General features: G+C 45.9%; 1 protein-coding gene across 4 annotated transcripts in view; it reads left to right on the forward strand.

The window, feature by feature from the left end:
* RCBTB1 (RCC1 and BTB domain containing protein 1) overlaps positions 1-18,659 on the forward strand; it is a 74,267-nt gene that overhangs the window by 16,016 nt on the left and 39,592 nt on the right. For 3 of the 4 annotated variants that reach the window (XM_054719795.1, XM_028151618.2, XM_054719794.1), the window contains exons 2-4: positions 5,304-5,473; positions 5,857-6,007; positions 14,483-14,649. In XM_054719795.1, the coding sequence (XP_054575770.1) occupies positions 5,348-5,473; positions 5,857-6,007; positions 14,483-14,649 (444 nt within the window). In that variant the 5' untranslated portion in view covers positions 5,304-5,347. The remainder of the gene's footprint in view (positions 1-5,303; positions 5,474-5,856; positions 6,008-14,482; positions 14,650-18,659) is intronic. The other variant, XM_028151619.2, reaches the window with a different exon arrangement.

Consider the following 18,659-nt stretch of genomic DNA (forward strand, 5'->3'; position numbering starts at 1 on the left):
CTTGAGGGGACCCCCCCCCCGGGTGCATGAATTTCATGGACCAGGCCTCTAGTATTACATAAAATACTAACTTTTAAAAAAATATATGTTTTTATTGATTTCAGAGAGAGGAAGGGAAAGGGAGAGAGAGAGAGAAACATCAATGATGAGAGAGAATCATTGATCAGCTGCCTCCTGCACAACACCTACTGAGGATAGAGCCCAAAACCGGGGCATAGGTTCTGACCAGGAATCCAACAGTGATCTCCTGATTCATAGGTTGACACTCAACCACTGAGCCATCTTTAAACTTTGATGTGGTTTATATTCTAGGAAAATATGCTTCTGGATTTTCTTGGAATTTTTCTACTTTATAGATATCTACACTGTTTTACTTCTTGTGACGCCTTGTCTGTTTTGTATGAGGCACAAAGTCCATGGAGGCGGGCATCTTTTTGTTACTTCTAAAAGTATTTAAGACAATCTTCTTATACAATGAACACTTATAAATGGAGAACAAAGAAAAGAACAACAGTTTAGTAGAAAAAATAGGGACTTCATGTAGAAGGATGGCATGTGGGCCCTTAAGCATATGAGTCTGAGAGGTGAAGAATACACATGCTCACTCTGGACTGCATGGCTCAGGGTCTCACTGTGCCACTTACTAGTTTGAGCAAATTCTTAATATCTCTTTGCCTTGGTGTCCTTGTCTCTAAAGTAAGGATTAAATGAATTAATAAATGAACTGTTTAGAACAGTGCTTGGTGCTGAGTGCTCAGGAAATGTCTTTTGTTATTGTTGGTATAATTGTGATTATTTCTAAAAAATGATGCCTTACTTCACTCATCATAAGAGGAATTCAAGTTTAAACAAAACTGAGACATCATGATAATACACTTTGTAGTAGGGTGTGGGTAAACAGTTGCTGCCACACATTGATGGTTATCTTATACTAGAGGCCTGGTGCACAAAATTTGTGCACTGGGCAGGGGGTCCCTCAGCCCAGCCTGCCCCCTCTCACAGTCTGGGAGCCCTCAGGGGATGTCCTACTGATGGCTTAGGGGAGTGGGGAGCGGGCCTAAGCCGCAGACTGGCCTTCCTATGTGGAAGGTGACCGGTGGGCCGATCGGGATGGCGTGGGCAGCGAGTGGCTGGCCCTGCCCCCAATTGCGCCACGGCCGCTGGTGGCCTCCCTCTGCAGGAGGCAACCCCAGCATGCCTATCTGGGGATGGTGCTGGGGGCCCTGCCCCAAATCGCCCTGCTGCTGCTGCCGCCTGTGGTCCCTCTGCGGGAGGCGACCAGGTGGGCGATCAGGGGATGGTGTCAGCACCCATCGCCCCGCCACCACTGGTTGCTGCCCCCCACCCCATCGCTGTCCCCTCCCTCTGCCTGCTGGCATGTGCCTTGGCTGGCCGGGCGATACCTGCTCACCAGCCCCGCCCCCCACTGACCAGTTGTTCCGCCATTCGGTCGACTTGCATATTGCACTTTTATTATGTAGGATTGTTTTACTTGGAGGGAGATTTATACACCAAAATGAGCTCTAGAAGGAGTGTTTTTCAAGGTGTGGTCCTGCATTTTAACAGGCAACCCAGATGAGTGTTATGCATTGTATTATTTGAGAGGATCTCTTTTGAAGTGTGACACTTCAGTAAAGAGACATTGGCTCATTAAAATTATGCCCCTGGCATGACCACATTCAGTATCTGATTTTTATTGTTAAAAATTGAGCACCCGCCAAAACCGGTTTGCCTCAGTGGATAGAGCGTCGGCCTGCGGACTGAAAGGTCCCAGGTTCGATTCCGGTCAAGGGCATGTACCTTGGTTGCGGGCACATCCCCAGTAGGGGGTGTGCAGGAAGCAGCTGATCGATGTTTCTAACTCTCTATCCCTCTCCCTTCCTCTCTCTAAAAAAAAAAAAAAAAAAAAAAAAATCCATAAAATATATATTTAAAAAAAAAAATTGAGCACCCAATATCTCTTTATCAATCTATATAGGCTCATAATGTTTCCACATCTTGAAAGTACCCATACTCAACAGGCCATTGAATGACTTTGATAAGAGTTTTTAAGGGATCATGCAGGAAAGCTAATTTAGGTGATAGGAATGTGTAGGAGATAGATAATATCCTAGATTAGGAGAAAAGATGGCACATTAGCCTTACATGGTGGTGGCTGAAGGCAGAAAAACAAATATTGCAGCAAAGAAAGAGCACTAAGTCTGTCTTCTGTCCTAATTGTTTGGCTATTGCTGAACTAAGCCAGCTCCCTTACACTGTTCCTTTTCCTCGATACCTTCTCCCAATTATTGGAATCACCCATTCAACGAAGTTGCCCAAACTGGAAAACCTGAGCTAATACCATTTGCTTTGTTTGCTTTCATCCCTGTGTAATCAGCCAAATAGTTCCGTCAGGTTTCCTCATACATATGTCTCTGATCCACTGCCTGTGTCTAGTCCTAGTTCCCAACATCAGTCTCTCTTTTTCTTGGGCCCCAAAACACTGCAGCTGTCTAAACTGATCCTTCCCACAGCCACCAGAATGGTTCACTTAAAATGAAAGCAAGACCAGGATGCTCCCATGCTGGACATTCTTCACTTTTCCTCCTTCTGTGGAATAAAATCTAAGCTCCCTGCTATGGTGTATAAGACCCTCAGTGGTCTGTCCTCTGCCTACTTCTCAGGCCGCCGCGGACCCAGGCCTGTCTGCCGCTGTGGGCAGCCGGGACCCAGGTCTGACTTCCGCAGTGCCGGCCACCGCAGACCCAGGCCTGACTGCTGCCCCAGGCTCCCCTTCCCCCTGCCTGTGTCCACCCCGGGGCTGCCCAAGCTGGCACGGTGGCACAGCAGCTTGGGCAGGCCCCCCCCCACCTCTCCACCCCCCCGTCTCTGTCTCCATCTTCGCTCTGGGCCTCACCGGCACATGCAGCCTCCTCCTGACCGGTCATAACTGTTATGGCGTCCCGGCCTAATATGCATATTACTTCTTTATATAAATAGATATTGGTACTACTTCAGTAGAGGACCATTTGAAATAGCTATTAAAGGCAAACTGGCTATTGAATTTTGAACTGGCAAGTATATTTTTAGGAGACTATCTTAGGAATCCTACCTAATAAAATGGTAATATGTAAATTACCATCACTCCGCTACGCCCACTATTGGACCAGAGGGAGGCACAGGGGGCGGGACTCGGGGTGGTTGGGGTAGCCGATTGGGCTGGCAGGACGCTGAGCTTGCGTCGCCAGTGGCGGCGCAAGCTCAGCGTCTGCGCCATGGCTGTGCTGCGGCACAGAAGGGGCCTCTGGGGCAGCGAGCTCACGTCCCGCCGTGGACCATCAAAAGCGGGGGAGCTGGGTGCCTGTCTGCTCCGGCACCAGGCCTTTCGGAAGCCTCCGCCGAGCCGGAGGCTTCTGAAAGGCCTGGTGCACCAGCAGACAGGCACCCAGCTCCACCGCGATCAAAAGCGAAAGCGTGTAGGGGACCCTACACGTGCATGATTCAATCATGCACTGGGCCTCTAGTTTATGTATAAAAAGACATGTATATTCAATACTATGTGCAAACAATAATTGCAGTATTGTTCATGTTAGCAAAGAGTGAAAGTGACTTAAGTGTCTCAGTGGAAACAGGTAAATTGTTATGCTCTATAGTACCATCGAAAAGTGAAGTAACTACAGAATGATCTGCAAGATGTGCTGTTAAGTAGGGTGGGAAAGCTTCCACACATACTTACATATAATGCTCATGTAAGTATACACTATCTCTGGAGTGAATTAAAACAGCTCCTAACAGTGGTTGCCTTTGAGGAGAGGGTCTAGAAAGGGAGGATAGGGAGATTTACTTTCCTATACCGTTTTGTACAACTTGAAACAAAAACATTTTAACATGTTTATATATTAGTTTTTACCCTTTCCCAAACCCTTTACCTGTTCCCACCAACATACACACATATGCAAGTGTGTGTGCACACACACACACACACACACACACCCTTGGGTGCACAGTTTTCAAAACATTCAAATGTCATTCCAGGAGTCTGGCTGTGCAGTGGCAGGTAATAGTGTTTAAAGTTTATTGACTGTGTGGTGTGATACTTGGGGCATAACTGGAACCCGATCCTTGTCATCCAAATTGGTGCTGATGGAAAAAATCCCTCTGGATGGTGGAAACTGAGGCCTTGGCTGAGCATGCTCAAGCTCTGAGGCTCGCTTTATAGGTGCTGGAGCCAGGAAAGGACCTTGGTCTTGGGCCTGCCTCTCTTGGCTATATTTAGAGGTCTCAAAACAGAGTGAGTAGGAAACTGTGGTTGTGTTTATCAACTGTTTGCTTCTATTTCAGTGTCCAGAGGTGAGAGCCAAAATGGAAATTCACTTGGTATGATAGGTTTTGTGCTCATGCAGCCCCCTGGAATTTGTAGAATTACTTTTTAACCTTAGAAGAATTGGAGCCATGACCAGGATTCTTTGTGTAAAACTTCTTAAACAGATCAACTTTAGTGTTAGGGGAATTTATACATCTCTCTACTTTTTATTGGGATTGGGTATTTTTAAGTTAATTGCTACTTGTATAAAGGCTATAGTCATCACCTCTAGCACCAAAATTAGGGCAAATTGTCTTATCTGTGTTCAAATAATGTTTCTCAATGCGAAATGAAATATGGTCTGTATATAATATAGGAAATGTGGTCATATAAATTAGCACCAGAACATAATGCTTTATTTTAAGTTTTAAGCTAGTGCTTCTTAATATTTTTGCCACTCTAAACCATGTGAGGGGTGTCCCATTCCCATTATTAACAGTGGCTCGGTGTGGCAGTGATATTCCACAAGGGGTGGGGGGTCTTTTAGTGCATTCTGGCAGAGGTAGTGGCAGAGTGAGGAGGTAGAGATAATGATTCTCATTTTAATCACATACACACACACACACACACACACACACACACACACCACCATGACCCTCGTCCTCCTGGAGAAAATATACCCGATGAGAAACACTGGTTTCATCCAGTTTACGTGTCTTCCCTCCATTATATGCTGTCAGATTGCATATGAACATGTACTAGTATGTAACAGATTAGCACTGACTTAGATAAGTCAACTGGTTCTAGCAAGTTTCCCTCCCATTACAGGAAAAGGCCCAGGTCTGAAGGTGGAGGAAGGGTTACACACGTTGCTGTGGTAAGCGAGCAATCTGTTTAACCAAAGGTCGGGGAACAGTTTATTCTGGAATTAGCTTTTGTTTTCTTTCATTAACAGTGTCTTTTAAAAATTAGTTTAGTGGTTGTTTAACTTTTTTCTTGAAATCCTTTTTGTTTGTTACAGCAGAGATGCCAGCTTATTTATAGGAATTGCTTGAAGCCAGAGTCATGGTGGATGTAGGAAAGTGGCCAATCTTCACTCTGCTCTCATCTCAAGAAATTGCATCTATTCGGAAAGCCTGTGTCTTTGGCACCTCGGCCAATGAAGCACTGTACGTCACTGAAGATGATGAGGTAAGAAAGAATCTCTTAATATCCAGAGTTTAATTTTAGGGCTTATTTTGGGATTGAGCTTTAAAGCATGCAGTTTGAAGATGGAGAAAGGTTGGGGATAAGAGAAGCTGAAATTCAAGAAGACTGTATCTTTGATGTAATTTGCCTTTTCTTTCAGTTTCTAGATTTAATACCACTCCACCCCTACTACTCTTTGAGTTTCATAGTGTGGCCAATATCCTAAACATCAGCAGAGGTTGACTTTTTCTTAACAACTTTTTCAGTATCTTCCCACCCACCGAGCTGTCAAACTAAACTTGAGTGTGTCTCATTTTCAGGGTGAAGAAGGGAGCCTTTGTGTAACTTTAGGCCGAACATCTCAAACAGAACTATTTGTTTTCCAGGTCTTTGTATTTGGACTGAACTATAGTAACTGTCTAGGAACTGGAGATAACCAGAGTACACTTACGCCCAAAAAGCTAGAAGCCTTATGCGGAAAGAAGATTAAAAGCCTTAGTTATGGCAGTGGGCCACATGTTCTTCTCAGCACTGAAGGTAAAGAGGGAGTAAGTCTAGCTTTTCAGTTTGTGGAAAATCGAGCAGTTAATTTTAAGCTAAAACGAGGTAGGGCTGGATCAAGTAATTGCTCATGGTTTGTTTATTACTTTCTGAGTTGTAAAAGTTAAACACTTCAGGCTAACTGGAGCAGCCATCGGATGACTTGCAAATTAAGCAAACTTCTGAGGTTTTAGGCTACTTATGTACAGTTATGGAAGATTAGTTATAGCAACGAAGTGGTCCTTGCAGCCTAATTTTTCAGTGGATTTGTGTTAATAAGGCAACTTTAAGGTTTTACTTGGTACATTTTTGTAAATAAAGATAAACCTGGCTTTCCTTTCTTTGTGTAATTCCTGAACCTTGAATTTAATAAATCTTCGTTTATTCTCTGGCATCCCTATGGATGCCTTATGGAAAAAATGTGAGCTAGAGTCCTCTCCCTTTCTCTCTGCCTCTCCAAGATCACTAAAGAAGGGGACTATTCATTCGTCTTTGGTCATTTATCTCTACTGTGGGCAAACAGAACTCTCTGAAAATCTGTTATTTATAATTTAAGTTCTTCCTTTTATATTCTAGGCACACTGGCATGCGTTCTCTCTCTCGCTCCCTCTCTCCCTCTCCATCTCTATCAGAGGACCTCAGGTTTTTGTTGGGTGATCCTATTGGGTGGCATTTGGGAGACGGTTTGCTCCCTGCCTTTTTGTCTCCAGACTAGGAGCTTCCTTGGATGTCGCCAAAGGTCTTCCTGGTATTGAGCTTTTTAATTGCTTTTAACTTATATCTGAGTCCACTCCAGCTTGTCTGTATCTTTCTCAAGCTGTGAGATCCAGATCTGAGCATGATTGTTTAGTAAGAGTATAATGTGTTGAGCATAATGAGGTGATTGTCTCATTTCCGTGTTATGTAATCTTGCCTTTCTAGCATTACACTGGCTCTTTCAAGCAGTTACAACTTTGCTGACTGGCTCAGCCTGTCATCCATTGTGACCTAATGATTTAATTTTTTCCGAATGCATATCAGTTTTAACTAGTGGTTGATTTTTCATCGTAAATTCCTGAGGCAATTAGAGAAAATATACTAAAACATGTACATTCAAATTTTTGGTTTTTATCAAAGTGGTGACCTTAGGAAATTATAACTCTTCTTTTGAATTATTTTCAGCATCCAGATCATACAGTTTTAACTATATTGAATGTTACAGTTGAGATGTAAATATAAATAAAAAATAAACAGGCCTGGCTGGCGTGGCTCAGTGGTTGAACATTGACCTAGGAGCAAGGAGGTCACGGTTTGGTTCCCAGTCAGGCCATATTCCTGGGTTGTGGGCTTGATCCCAGTGTGGGGCATGCAGGAGGCAGCCAGTCAGTGATTCTCTGTCATCATTGATGTTTCTCTTTCTCTCACTCTTCCTTCCTCTCTGAAATAAAAAAAAAAATTAAAAGATAAACAATAAACATATAAATATAAATATCTGATTTTCTCATGGGCATGTTTATCATTTTGTTTTTAATTCCGTTTTGATTATTATAATACATTTTACACAATATACGGTAAACATGCTGTGTATTATGTATCTATATATATATATATATATTTGTGTGTACTGTATGTTGACAATCCTATAGTTTTAAAATAATTTAACAAAAACAATAAAACAATTTAACACTTGAAATCATCAAATAGTTTATGGCTTTTCGTAAAAAGCAGGACCTTTGTCCTAGCCCTCTTCACTCTTAGAAACTGCTCTTCAGAAGGAACCACTTTTAACTCTCAGATGTTTCTTTTGATATTTAACTCATATTTTTAAATTAACATGCTTATACTGCTATTTCCAAACTTCTCATTTTAGATATTATCCTTTGACGTTAATAATGGCAGATAGAATTTAGCTCTCTTCCCCTTTCCTCTCCTCCCTCCGCTTATTGTTTCAATATAGTGATATCACCATTTTGGTGAAATCGGTGTTCAGTGTTTACTTAGAACTCTATAAGCATTATTTATACCTGAGCCCACTTCCTTTCTTATACAACTGTTTGTTTTTCTGAGGTTCTTTTATACTTATCATTAACATATGCCCATACTCTTCTACAGAGCAGTGTTGCTTCACTATACATCTGAGCATATCAGGTCATCTCTGGAGCCCTCTGTCCCTCTGCTGCAGACTGGACTGTCACTCTAGACCAGTGGTCAGCAAACTCATTAGTCAACAGAGCCAAATATTAACAGTACAACGATTGAAATTTCTTTTGAGAGCCAAATTTTTTAAACTTAAACTTCTTCTAACACCACTTCTTCAAAATAGACTCGCCCAGGCTGTCGTATTTTGTGGAAGAGCCACACTCACGGGCCCAAAGAGCCGCATGTGTCTCGCAAGCCACAGTTTGCCGATCATGGTCCTAGAGCAAGGGAAACAAAAGAGAAAATAAACAAATGGGACAACATCAAAGTAAAAAGCTTCTGCACAGCAAAAGAAATAATCAATAAAATGAAAAGGAAACCCTCTGTATGGGAGAACATATTTGCCAATGATATATCTGATAAGGGGTTAGTATCCAAAATATATAAGGAACTCATAAAATTTAACAAAAGGAAGGTAAACAATACAATTTAAATATGGGCAAAGGACCTAAATAGACACTTCTCCAAAGTGGACATACAGAAGGCCAAGAGACATATGAAAAAATGCTCAAAGTCACTGATCAGAGAGATGCAAATTAAAATGACAATGAGGTATCACCTCACACCTGCCAGAATGGCTACCATCAACAAATTAACAAATGCCAAATGCTGGCAAGGATATGGAGAAAAGGGAACCCTAGTACTCTGCTGGTGGGCATGCAGACTGGTGTAGCCACTGTGGACACAAGCTCCCGGCAGCTCTGAACTCCAGTTCCAGGTGAGACTCTGGGGACCCAGACTCATACGGGAGAAACTGGACTGTCTGGCAGCTGTCAGAACTCGAGGGCAGCTTTCTCTCAGAGGTGCTTGCAGTGATTACTGAGGGACACTGAGACCCGGGGCCTCTTAGGGCAGGGCTGACGGGAAGCCATTGCTGTTTGCTCCACCCTGAGACTCCGCCCCATCCAAGCTGTGCACAGAGGCTTTTGCATATGAATGGCCTGGTCCTTTGAAATCTAAACTTACCTAACATACTGTAGCTGAGTTAGAGAGACCCAGAACATCCAAAAGAAGGCCCAAGACCCCACAGCAGCTTGCATTGCTTCACAGCTGGGCCTCATCTGGACACCTCCAAAACCCAAACAAAGAAGAGGAATCTTCAGATCTCTCTGTAGCTCCTGCTGGGTGGCCTCAGGCAGAGGGTAAATTAGCACCTCCTTGGAGAGCCAAGAGTCAGTGTACCCAGTGGTCAGAGTAGGCCCATCCAGATTACAACTCCTCAGATCCATAAGGGACACACTCAGGGAGCAGACTCAGTGAGCACCAAAGCCGCACTGAAGCAAGTCTTGCCTCATAAGGATGTCTCCAGCACAGAAGTTCTCCCATGGTAGACACAGCTGATCCTCACAGCCAATTGGCCTGGAGGTCAATTCCTCCCAGTGATACCAACAACAATCAAGGCTTAACTACAACAAGACTGTGCACACAGCCCACAAAGGGGTGCACCAAGAGTGTCCACCTGAGGTAACTGGGGAGGCTGAGCCACTGGGCCCTATAGGACACCTAGCACACAAAGACACTCTGTCAACTCAGGGAAGCAGCCAAAACACGGAGACAAAGAAACAGGTCACAAATGAAAGAAATGGAGGAAATCAGATGACTGGATATAGAGTTCAAAACCATGGTTATAAGGTTTTTCAAGAATTTTCTAGAAAAGGCCAATAAATTTAGTGAGACCCTCGAGGATGTGAAAAAGGACCAATCAGAAATTAAGCAAACACTGACTGAAATAAAAAATAATATACAGAGATCCAACAGCAGACTAGAGGATCGCAAGAATCAAGACAAAGATTTGAAATACAAAGAAGCAAAAAACACCCAACTGGAAAAGCAAAGAGAAAAAAGAATCCAAAAATATGAAGATAGTGTAAGGAGCCTCTGGGACAACTTCAAGCGTACCAACATCCGAATTATGAGGATGCCAGAAGAAGGAGAGAGCAAGATACTGAAAACCTATTTGAAGAAATAATGACTGAAAACTTCCCCCACCTAGTGAAAGAAATAGACTTACAAGTTCAGGAAGCGCACAGAACCCCAAACGAGGAATCCAAAGAGGACCACACCAAGACACATCTTAATTAAAATGCCAAGAGCAAAAGACGAAGAGAGAATCTTAAAAGCAGCAAGAGAAAAACAGTTACCTCCAAGGGAGTACCCATATGATTGTCAGCTGATTTCTCAACAGAAACTATGCAGGCCAGAAGGGAGTGGCAAGAAATATTCAAAGTGATGAACAGCAAGAACCTACAACCAAGATTATTCTACCCAGCAAAGATATCATTCAGAATTGAAGGTCAGATATAGAGCTTCACAGACAAGAAAAAGCTAAAGGAGTTCATCACCGCCAAACCAGTATTATATGAAACTAGAGGCCCATTGCAGGAAGATTGCTGCAATAGGGCTTCCTGCTGCGGTCTCCGCAGCCCCGCCTGCTTCCCTCCCTTCTCTGTAGCCCCACCTGCTGCCCTTCTCCCCTGCCCCACCTGCTTCCCTCCAGTCTCTGCCACCCTGTTGCTTCTCCACAACTTCACTCCCTTCTACAGCGCTTGGCTTCCTTCTACGCTGTCTTCAGTCTTCGCTCTGCACCCAGATATGCAAATTAACCGTCATCTTGGCTGAGTTAATTTGCATATTTGCTCCTGATTGGTTGGTGGGCGTGGCTGGTAGGCATAGCGGAGGTACGGTCAATTTGCATGTTTCTCTTTTATTAGATAGTATGCTGAAAGGTATTCTTTAAGAAGAGGAAGAAGAAGAAAAAGGTAAAGATAAAAATTATGAACAACAAATATGTATCTATCAACAAGGGAATCTAAAAATCAAGTGAATAAAAAATCTGATGAACAGAATAAACTGGTGAATATAATAGAATCAGGGGCATAGAAAGTGAGTGGACTGACAATTCTTGGGGAGAAAGGGGTTTGTGGCGTGCGGGAAGAGACTAGACAAAAATTGTACACCTATGGACGAGGACAGTGCTGGGGGGGGGGGTGGCGGGTAAGGGCAGAGGGTGGAGTGGGAACCGGGTGGAGGGGAGCTATGGGGGGAAAAAAGAGGAACAATTGTAGTAATCTGAACAATAAAGATTTATTTAAAAAAAAAAAAAAAGAGGTTCCTGGAATGCTTTTTTGCCTCCCTCTACACTCTCCCTTCCCCACTCCCCACTCTTCCTTCTAGTTTGGTATTTTCACTGGCACATCCTTGGGTAAATTTGCTTGTCTCTTAATCCTTAAGTGATCCTGATGCTTCGTCCTTGGTCTGTTAGAGGCACCATGGCAAGTGGACCCTGGCATCCAATTGTATTGATTGGGTTGCTTTGAAAATTTCCTAGGAATTTGTTCTAAAAGCCATCTCATGATGAATGAACTTTTCCTATGCTTCATCAAGTAAAAAAAGAAGAAAGATGTATGTATACTATTTTAAAGAATAAAATAATAATTAACAAGAAAGTAATTGCCAAGGGCAAATCTTGAAAGGACTTATAGTAGCACTGTCAGCATCTGGGGAATAAGTCCTTAAACCTGAGGGACACCTGGATGACACAGCACAGCGTTCACTAGGTCTCTGTCATGTACTGCCAGTCCTTCAGGATTCTGGTGGCCCTCTTTTCCTAGGGAAAATACATAAAAAGATCTTTACTGACATATATTATAGCCTCTGCACTGCAGCTAATCCCTTGGCCACAACTGATTCTCATCGCCTTTTTCCTCTAGAACCTCTTCTAGATTTTCTTTACACTTGGCTAGCACCCGGCTTGTGTGGCTCACCTGATTGTGAGACCCAGACTCTCATCTCTAAGGAGTACTAGCCCCTGACCATGCTGTATTCTGGCCATGGCTGCTGCACATTTCTGTTTACTGTCACTGTGGGGCAGGTGTACACCAAAGGACTGCCATGTGTCACCTGTGTGCCAAGCCAGCTTGTTACTGCTGTCTCAGCAGACAGCCCTTGGATGCTGCAGTGTATGATAGGACCAGTGAGTCCTGCTGCACCTCTTTTCTATGAAGTGAGTCCCTTGGTCTGATCAGATGTTTTGTGGGATCCTATATCAGTGGATTACTCTGTAAGTCCTCATATAGTGGTGCTGGCTGGGGCCCTATGTGCAGAAAACCCATATCTGGGTTAGATGTTGATTCCTGTCAGTGTGAATGGCTGCTCTTTCCAAGATGGAATGGGTCCATTTGGAGTAATCTTGCTACCAAATAGCTAGTTGGTCTCCTGCGGGGTGGTGCTGTATCAGGAGCTCGGCAGGGGTTCTGTTACTGGCGTAGTGGGCATTCAGCAATGGTAGTGGGTAGGTCGGTCTTGGTTAGTGGAGTCTGGTCTTCTGTTATTTGCATTTTTTACCTTGTGAGTGAGGTTGAGCACCTTTTCATACATTTAAGATCCCTTTACATTTCTTTCATTGTGAAACATCAATGAAGTATATATATATTTACACACACACACACACACACACACATACACACACACAGTATATTATATATGTATGTATACAAAAAGTACACTTCTTAACTCAGATATTGTCCTTGGATATTGTTGTTGCCAGATAGATTGTCCTTAAAAAGTCAGGACATTTTTATTACCATGGGAAAGACATGAGAAAAGTGTGTAACTCTGGGATATCTGCTCTTGATACTCATCATTTTTCTATAGGGTTCTTGGTTATTTTCTTTTGTATTTTTGAACCTCTTTTTATATTAGAGGTTATCGCTTAGTAATAGAAATTGCAAATAATTTTTCCAATATTAACATTTTTCTTTGCTCACAGTATTTATTTCCTTGTAAAGTTTTTTCAAAAATATAACTAGATTTATCACTCTCTTTATTGTGTCTGGATTTTGTGTTACAGGAAAGCTTTCCCATAAAAGCTTTCGCTGGTTATGGAGGAATTTACTTATTTTTTCCTTCTAGTTCTTATATGGTTTTATTTTTGTACATTTAAAAATGATTTATTGGGAAGTTATAGTACATGATGTGAGGAATGAGTTTAAGTTTTCAGTATGACTGCCCAATTACCATATATCAGTCCAACTTGTAAAAAGTCCATTTACCCCCACTGACATAGCTTTTATTTCCATATACAATTGGTTTATTTCTAGACTTTGAATTCCATTTCATTGGTTGGTCTGTTTGTTCATGTCCTAGTATTAATTTTAGTTTTAGAAACTTCTTATAGCTTGATAACTTATGGAGCTAGCTATCTTCTAGGTTCTTTTTAAAATGTTTTTTTTCTTGTTTGTTCTTTCCATTGAACTTTAAAATCAATTTGTCTCACTTTAGAAAGTAACTTGAAGCATTTTATTACCATTATGTTACATTTTTAAATTTACAAAGGAAAAATTTGTGAGACATACGTCAGATGTTCTCTAGATCTGACTTGTCCTGGAAGAGAACCCTGACTTTGTTGAGTTATAGTACCTCTAGAGTAGATCATCAGAAACCTACTTAAGTATGAGTGCCGGTCCTTGATTGCTTGGGGACTGTTGTCAGTGAGTCAGCAGCCTGACAATAACACTTGGATTTCTGCTGTCTCTCTTGGATTTTGTTTTTGCCAGACATAGATTGTCCTTAAAAAGTCAGGATGCTTTATTACCATGGGAAGACATGAGAAAAGTGTGTAACTCTGGGATGTCTGCTCTTGATACTCATCATGCTGTGGGAGGAAATTCATGGAACAATGATACTTCCAGAGAGGGACACATAACAGAAAAGTGACCTCTGTCAGAATCCCAAAAAGATAAAGTCATAAAAAAAAATTCAGTCAGATTTTACGTCACTAGTCTGCTTGAGAGAAGCCTGTGATTTTTATGTATAGTTTATACAAAGAGTATACCTCTTAACTCTTGTAAGTAGTACACCTCTTTCCTCTGTACTTTGTGAGTGAGTGACACACACACATACCCCCAACAGTTCCATGAGACTTGGTATTTGGTAAAATGATGGTAAAGATTAGTATTGAACTTTTTTCCTGTGTTTTCCCTTTTGCTTGGTACCTGACACAGAAACTATTGAGATGATTCAAAGTCAAATGTTTTGAAGGTCAAATGTTTTTATATATAAGCTGACTTCTGACCACAAAGCTGGTCTTCTTTCTATGTTAGTCCTTTCTTTAACAATTTTGTGTCTGTCCTATTTTCTCTTTCCTCCACCCCTTATCAGTGGTTAATTTGTAGGGAGGAAGGGCAATGTGAAAAAATTAAGGTTGGAGAATGAGTTGTGCAAAATCTGGGGGAAAAGTACAGGGATGCCATTTCTCCTTGGAGCTGATTCTTTGTGTGTGGCCGTCTCATATAGATGGAGTTGTTTACGCCTGGGGCCACAATGGATACAGCCAGCTTGGGAATGGGACAACCAACCAAGGCATTGCTCCCATCCAGGTCTGTACCAATCTCTTGATCAAACAAGTGGTTGAAGTAGCTTGTGGCTCCCATCATTCAATGGCTTTGGCAGCTGATGGAGAGGTAAGTACCTTGCTTTTATTCTTTACTTTTTAAATTGTGGTAAAATACACATAATATAAAATTTGATATCTTGACCATTTTAAGTGTAGAGTTCAATGCCATTAACTACACTTAACATTGTTGTGTAACCATCACCACCGTTCATCCACAGAACTCTTTTTATCTCGCAAAACTGAAATTTTGTACCTATTAATCGTTAACTCTCCATTTCCTCTTTCCTGAGCCCCTGGCAATCACTTTCTGTATCTATGAATTTGACTACTCTAGGTGCCTCCTATGAATGGAATCTACAGTATTTATCCTTTTGTGACTACCTTATTTGACATAGCAAAATGTCTTCAAGATTTATCCATGTGGTAGCATGTGTCAGCATTTCCTTCCTTTTTAAGGCGAAATAATATTCTATTCTATTTATATGCCACATTTTGTTTATTCGTTTATCTGTTGTTGATGGATATTTGGGTTGTTTCTACCTTTTAACTATTGTGAAAGTGCCAAACATATAATGACCATATTGTACTTGGTATAGTGTGAACATAGTAGCCCTGTGTGTGTAGCTAAACACATTGTAGGAACATACTCTCTTTCTAACACATCCTGTATTATGTGATCAGGAACACTTTTTTTTTTTTTTTAAATTTCTTTATTGATTAAGGTGTCACATATTTGTCCTCATCCCCCCATTCCCATCCCACCCCTCTCCCCACGCATGCCCCAATCCCCTGTTGAACTTAACCGTTGGATAGGCTTATATGCATGCATACAGGTCCTTTGGTTGAACTCTCCCCCGCCCCCCACCCTCCCCCTACCGTCCCCTATCCTCCCTCTGAGGCCCGATAGTCCGATCGATGCCTCCTTGCTTCTGGTTCTGTTCTTGTTCCTCAGTCTATGTTGTTCATCATTTCCCCTAGATGAGCGAGATCATATGTCACTAGATATATACTAATAAGAACTGAATGTGAGACGAGCAATAATAGTTATGCTGACAGGCAAATGAATCAATCTGTAGCGAGCTTCCCCCTGGACCAACAGTTCTTTTGAGACCCAATTTCAATGTCCAGTAGTTCCTTATGTGTACATGTCAGCACTGACCCCTCAGCTCTGGATGGTGGACAAATGGTGGTAATGGAGGTCCGACTCCCTCTGGTTTGGTCTCGGCCGAACCCAGGGGCACGGCGTCACCCGGACAAAGGGGCACGTGGCCTCACCCATACCCAAGGGGCGCGTGGTCTCACCCGGGCCTGAGACCCAGCCTCACCCGGATGGATCCAGGGGCGCACGGCCTCACCCGGACCCAGGATCTGGCTTCACCCGTACCCAGGGACGCTTGGCCTCTCCCAGACCCAGGGGCACGTGGCCTCACCCGGGCCTGGTGCACGAGGCCTCATCCGGATCCAGGGACACATGGTCGCACCCGGACCCAGGGGACGCTTGGCCTCTCCCAGACCCAGGGCCACTTGGGCTCACCCGGGCCTAGGTGTACGAGGCCTCACCCGGATCCAGGGACACATGGTCTCACCCGGACCCAGGGACGCTTGGCCTCTCCAAGACCCAGGGCCACTTGGGCTCACCCGGGCCTAGGTGCACGAGGCCTCACCCGGATCCAGGGACACATGGTCTCACCCGGACCCAGGGACGCTTGGCCTCTCCCAGACCCAGGGCCACTTGGGCTCACCCGGGCCTAGGTGCACGAGGCCTCACCCGGATCCAGGGACACATGGTCTCACCCGGACCCAGGGACGCTTGGCCTCTCCCAGACCCAGGGCCACTTGGGCTCACCCGGGCCTAGGTGCACGAGGCCTCACCCGGATCCTGGGACACACGGTCGCACCCGGACCCAGGGACGCTTGGCCTCTCCCCGACCCAGGGCCACTTGGGCTCACCCGGGCCTAGGTGCACGCGGCCTCACCCGGATCCAGGGACACATGGTCGCACCCGGACCCAGGGACGCTTGGCCTCTCCCAGACCCAGGGCCACTTGGGCTCACCCGGGCCTAGGTGCACGAGGCCTCACCCGGACCCAGGGACGCTTGGCCTCTCCCAGACCCAGGGCCACTTGGGCTCACCCGGGCCTAGGTGCACGAAGCCTCACCCGGATCCAGGGACACATGGTCTCACCCGGACCCAGGGACGCTTGGCCTCTCCCAGACGCAGGGGCACGTGGCCTCACCCGGGCCTAGGTGCACGAGGCCTCATCCGGCTCCAGGGACACATGGTCGCACCCGGACCCAGGGACGCTTGGCCTCTCCCAGACCCAGGGCCACTTGGGCTCACCCGGGCCTAGGTGCACGCGGCCTCACCCGGATCCAGGGACACATGGTCTCACCCGGACCCAGGGACGCTTGGCCTCTCAGACCCCGGGGCACGTGACCTCACCCATGCCTAGGTGCACGAGGTCTCACCCGGATCCAGGGACACACGGTCTCACCCGGACCCAGGGACGCCTGGCCTCCCCCAGACCCAGGGGCACGTGGCCTCACCCAGGCCTAGGCGCACGAGGCCTCACCCGGATCCAGGGACACACGGTCTCACCCGGACCCAGGGACGCCTGGCCTCCCCCAGACCCAGGGGCACGTGGCCTCACCCAGGCCTAGGCGCACGAGGCCTCACCCGGATCCAGGGACACACGGTCTCACCTGGACCCAGGGACGCCTGGCCTCCCCCAGACCCAGGGGCACGCGGCCCCACCCGGGCCTAGGTGCACGAGGCCCCACCCGGATCCAGGGACACATGGTCTCGCCCGGACCTAGGGGTGCGTGGCCTCTCTCAGACTCAGGGGCACGTGGCCTCACCTGGACCTAGGTGCACGAAACCACCCGGACCCAGGGGCGCGTTACCTCTCTCAGACCCCTGGTCGCGTGGTCTCACCCGGATCCAGGGGCTCACGGCCTCACCCGTACTCGGGACCCAGCCTTACCCGGATCCAGGGGCCCACGGCCTCACCCGGACCCAGGGTTCAGATTCGCCCGGACCCAGGGGCACATGGCCTCACCCGAACCCGGAATCCAGCTTCACCTGGACCCAGGGGCGCGTGGCCTCACCCAAACCCAGGGGCGTGAGGCCTCACCTAGACCCAGAGGCGTGTGACCACATCTGAGCCCAGAGGCTCGCAGGCTCGCCTGGACTCGGGTCTCAGCGGGGTTTTGTCTTCTTGATCCCAATTCCTGTTGGTTAATTCCCTCTCAGCAATTCCTTCGGTCATTTTCTCAGAGCTCCAGGGCGGCTGCCGCAGAACTCGTTGGGCGGCGGGCTCGGCAAGGCTCCGGTGTGCCCGGTGCCCGGCGGTGGGCTGGTCCGGTGTCGCTGCGTCGGCCCTTGGGTCTGCAATGGTGGCCAGTCGCTGAGCGTGCGCACCTGGCCACTTCGGGGCATTGAGATTCTTGAAGGACTCGGAGGTCAGCAAGCACGGAGTCTCCCACCCCATGTCTCCCAGGGGCTCGTCTGTCCGTGCTCGGCAGCGAGTGGAGCCGTCCCCTCAGCCGGAGACCGCCGGGGGAACTGCGCCGAGCACGTTCCAGGCCACCATTGTGTCGCCTGAGCCATAGTTCTTAAAGTGTGGACTTTGGGTCACCGGCATCAGCATCATCCTGCGTACCCCTCTCTTTTATTCTAGTTGTAGAGCATCTGCTCAGCCAGCCCCCCGGTCTTTCTGGCTGGTGTCTGCTCTGCTCTCCCGTCGTAGTCTCAATATTGTTGTGGTAGGCAACGATCAGGCTGCCGCCCTATGTCTCCATCTTGGTCCTCCTTTGTACAGTTAAGTCTTGATTGTTGTTGGTGTCACTGGGAGGAATTGTCCTCCAGGCCAATTGGCCGTGAGGACCCTCTTTGTCCATATAGGAAGAGTTGCTGTGCAGGAGACATGTTTGTGGGCCGGGTCTTGATGCAGCAATGCCTTGGCGCTCACTGAGTCTGCCTCTAGAATGCCTCCCTTATGCAAGTGATTGAAATCTGGTGTCATCTCCCACCAACCACTAGATGCCCTCGTTTCTGGGTCTCCAATGCAGTGTGGGT

Source organism: Eptesicus fuscus, chromosome 8 (assembly GCF_027574615.1).
Source record: "Eptesicus fuscus isolate TK198812 chromosome 8, DD_ASM_mEF_20220401, whole genome shotgun sequence".
Classification (NCBI taxonomy): Eukaryota; Metazoa; Chordata; class Mammalia; order Chiroptera; family Vespertilionidae; genus Eptesicus; species Eptesicus fuscus.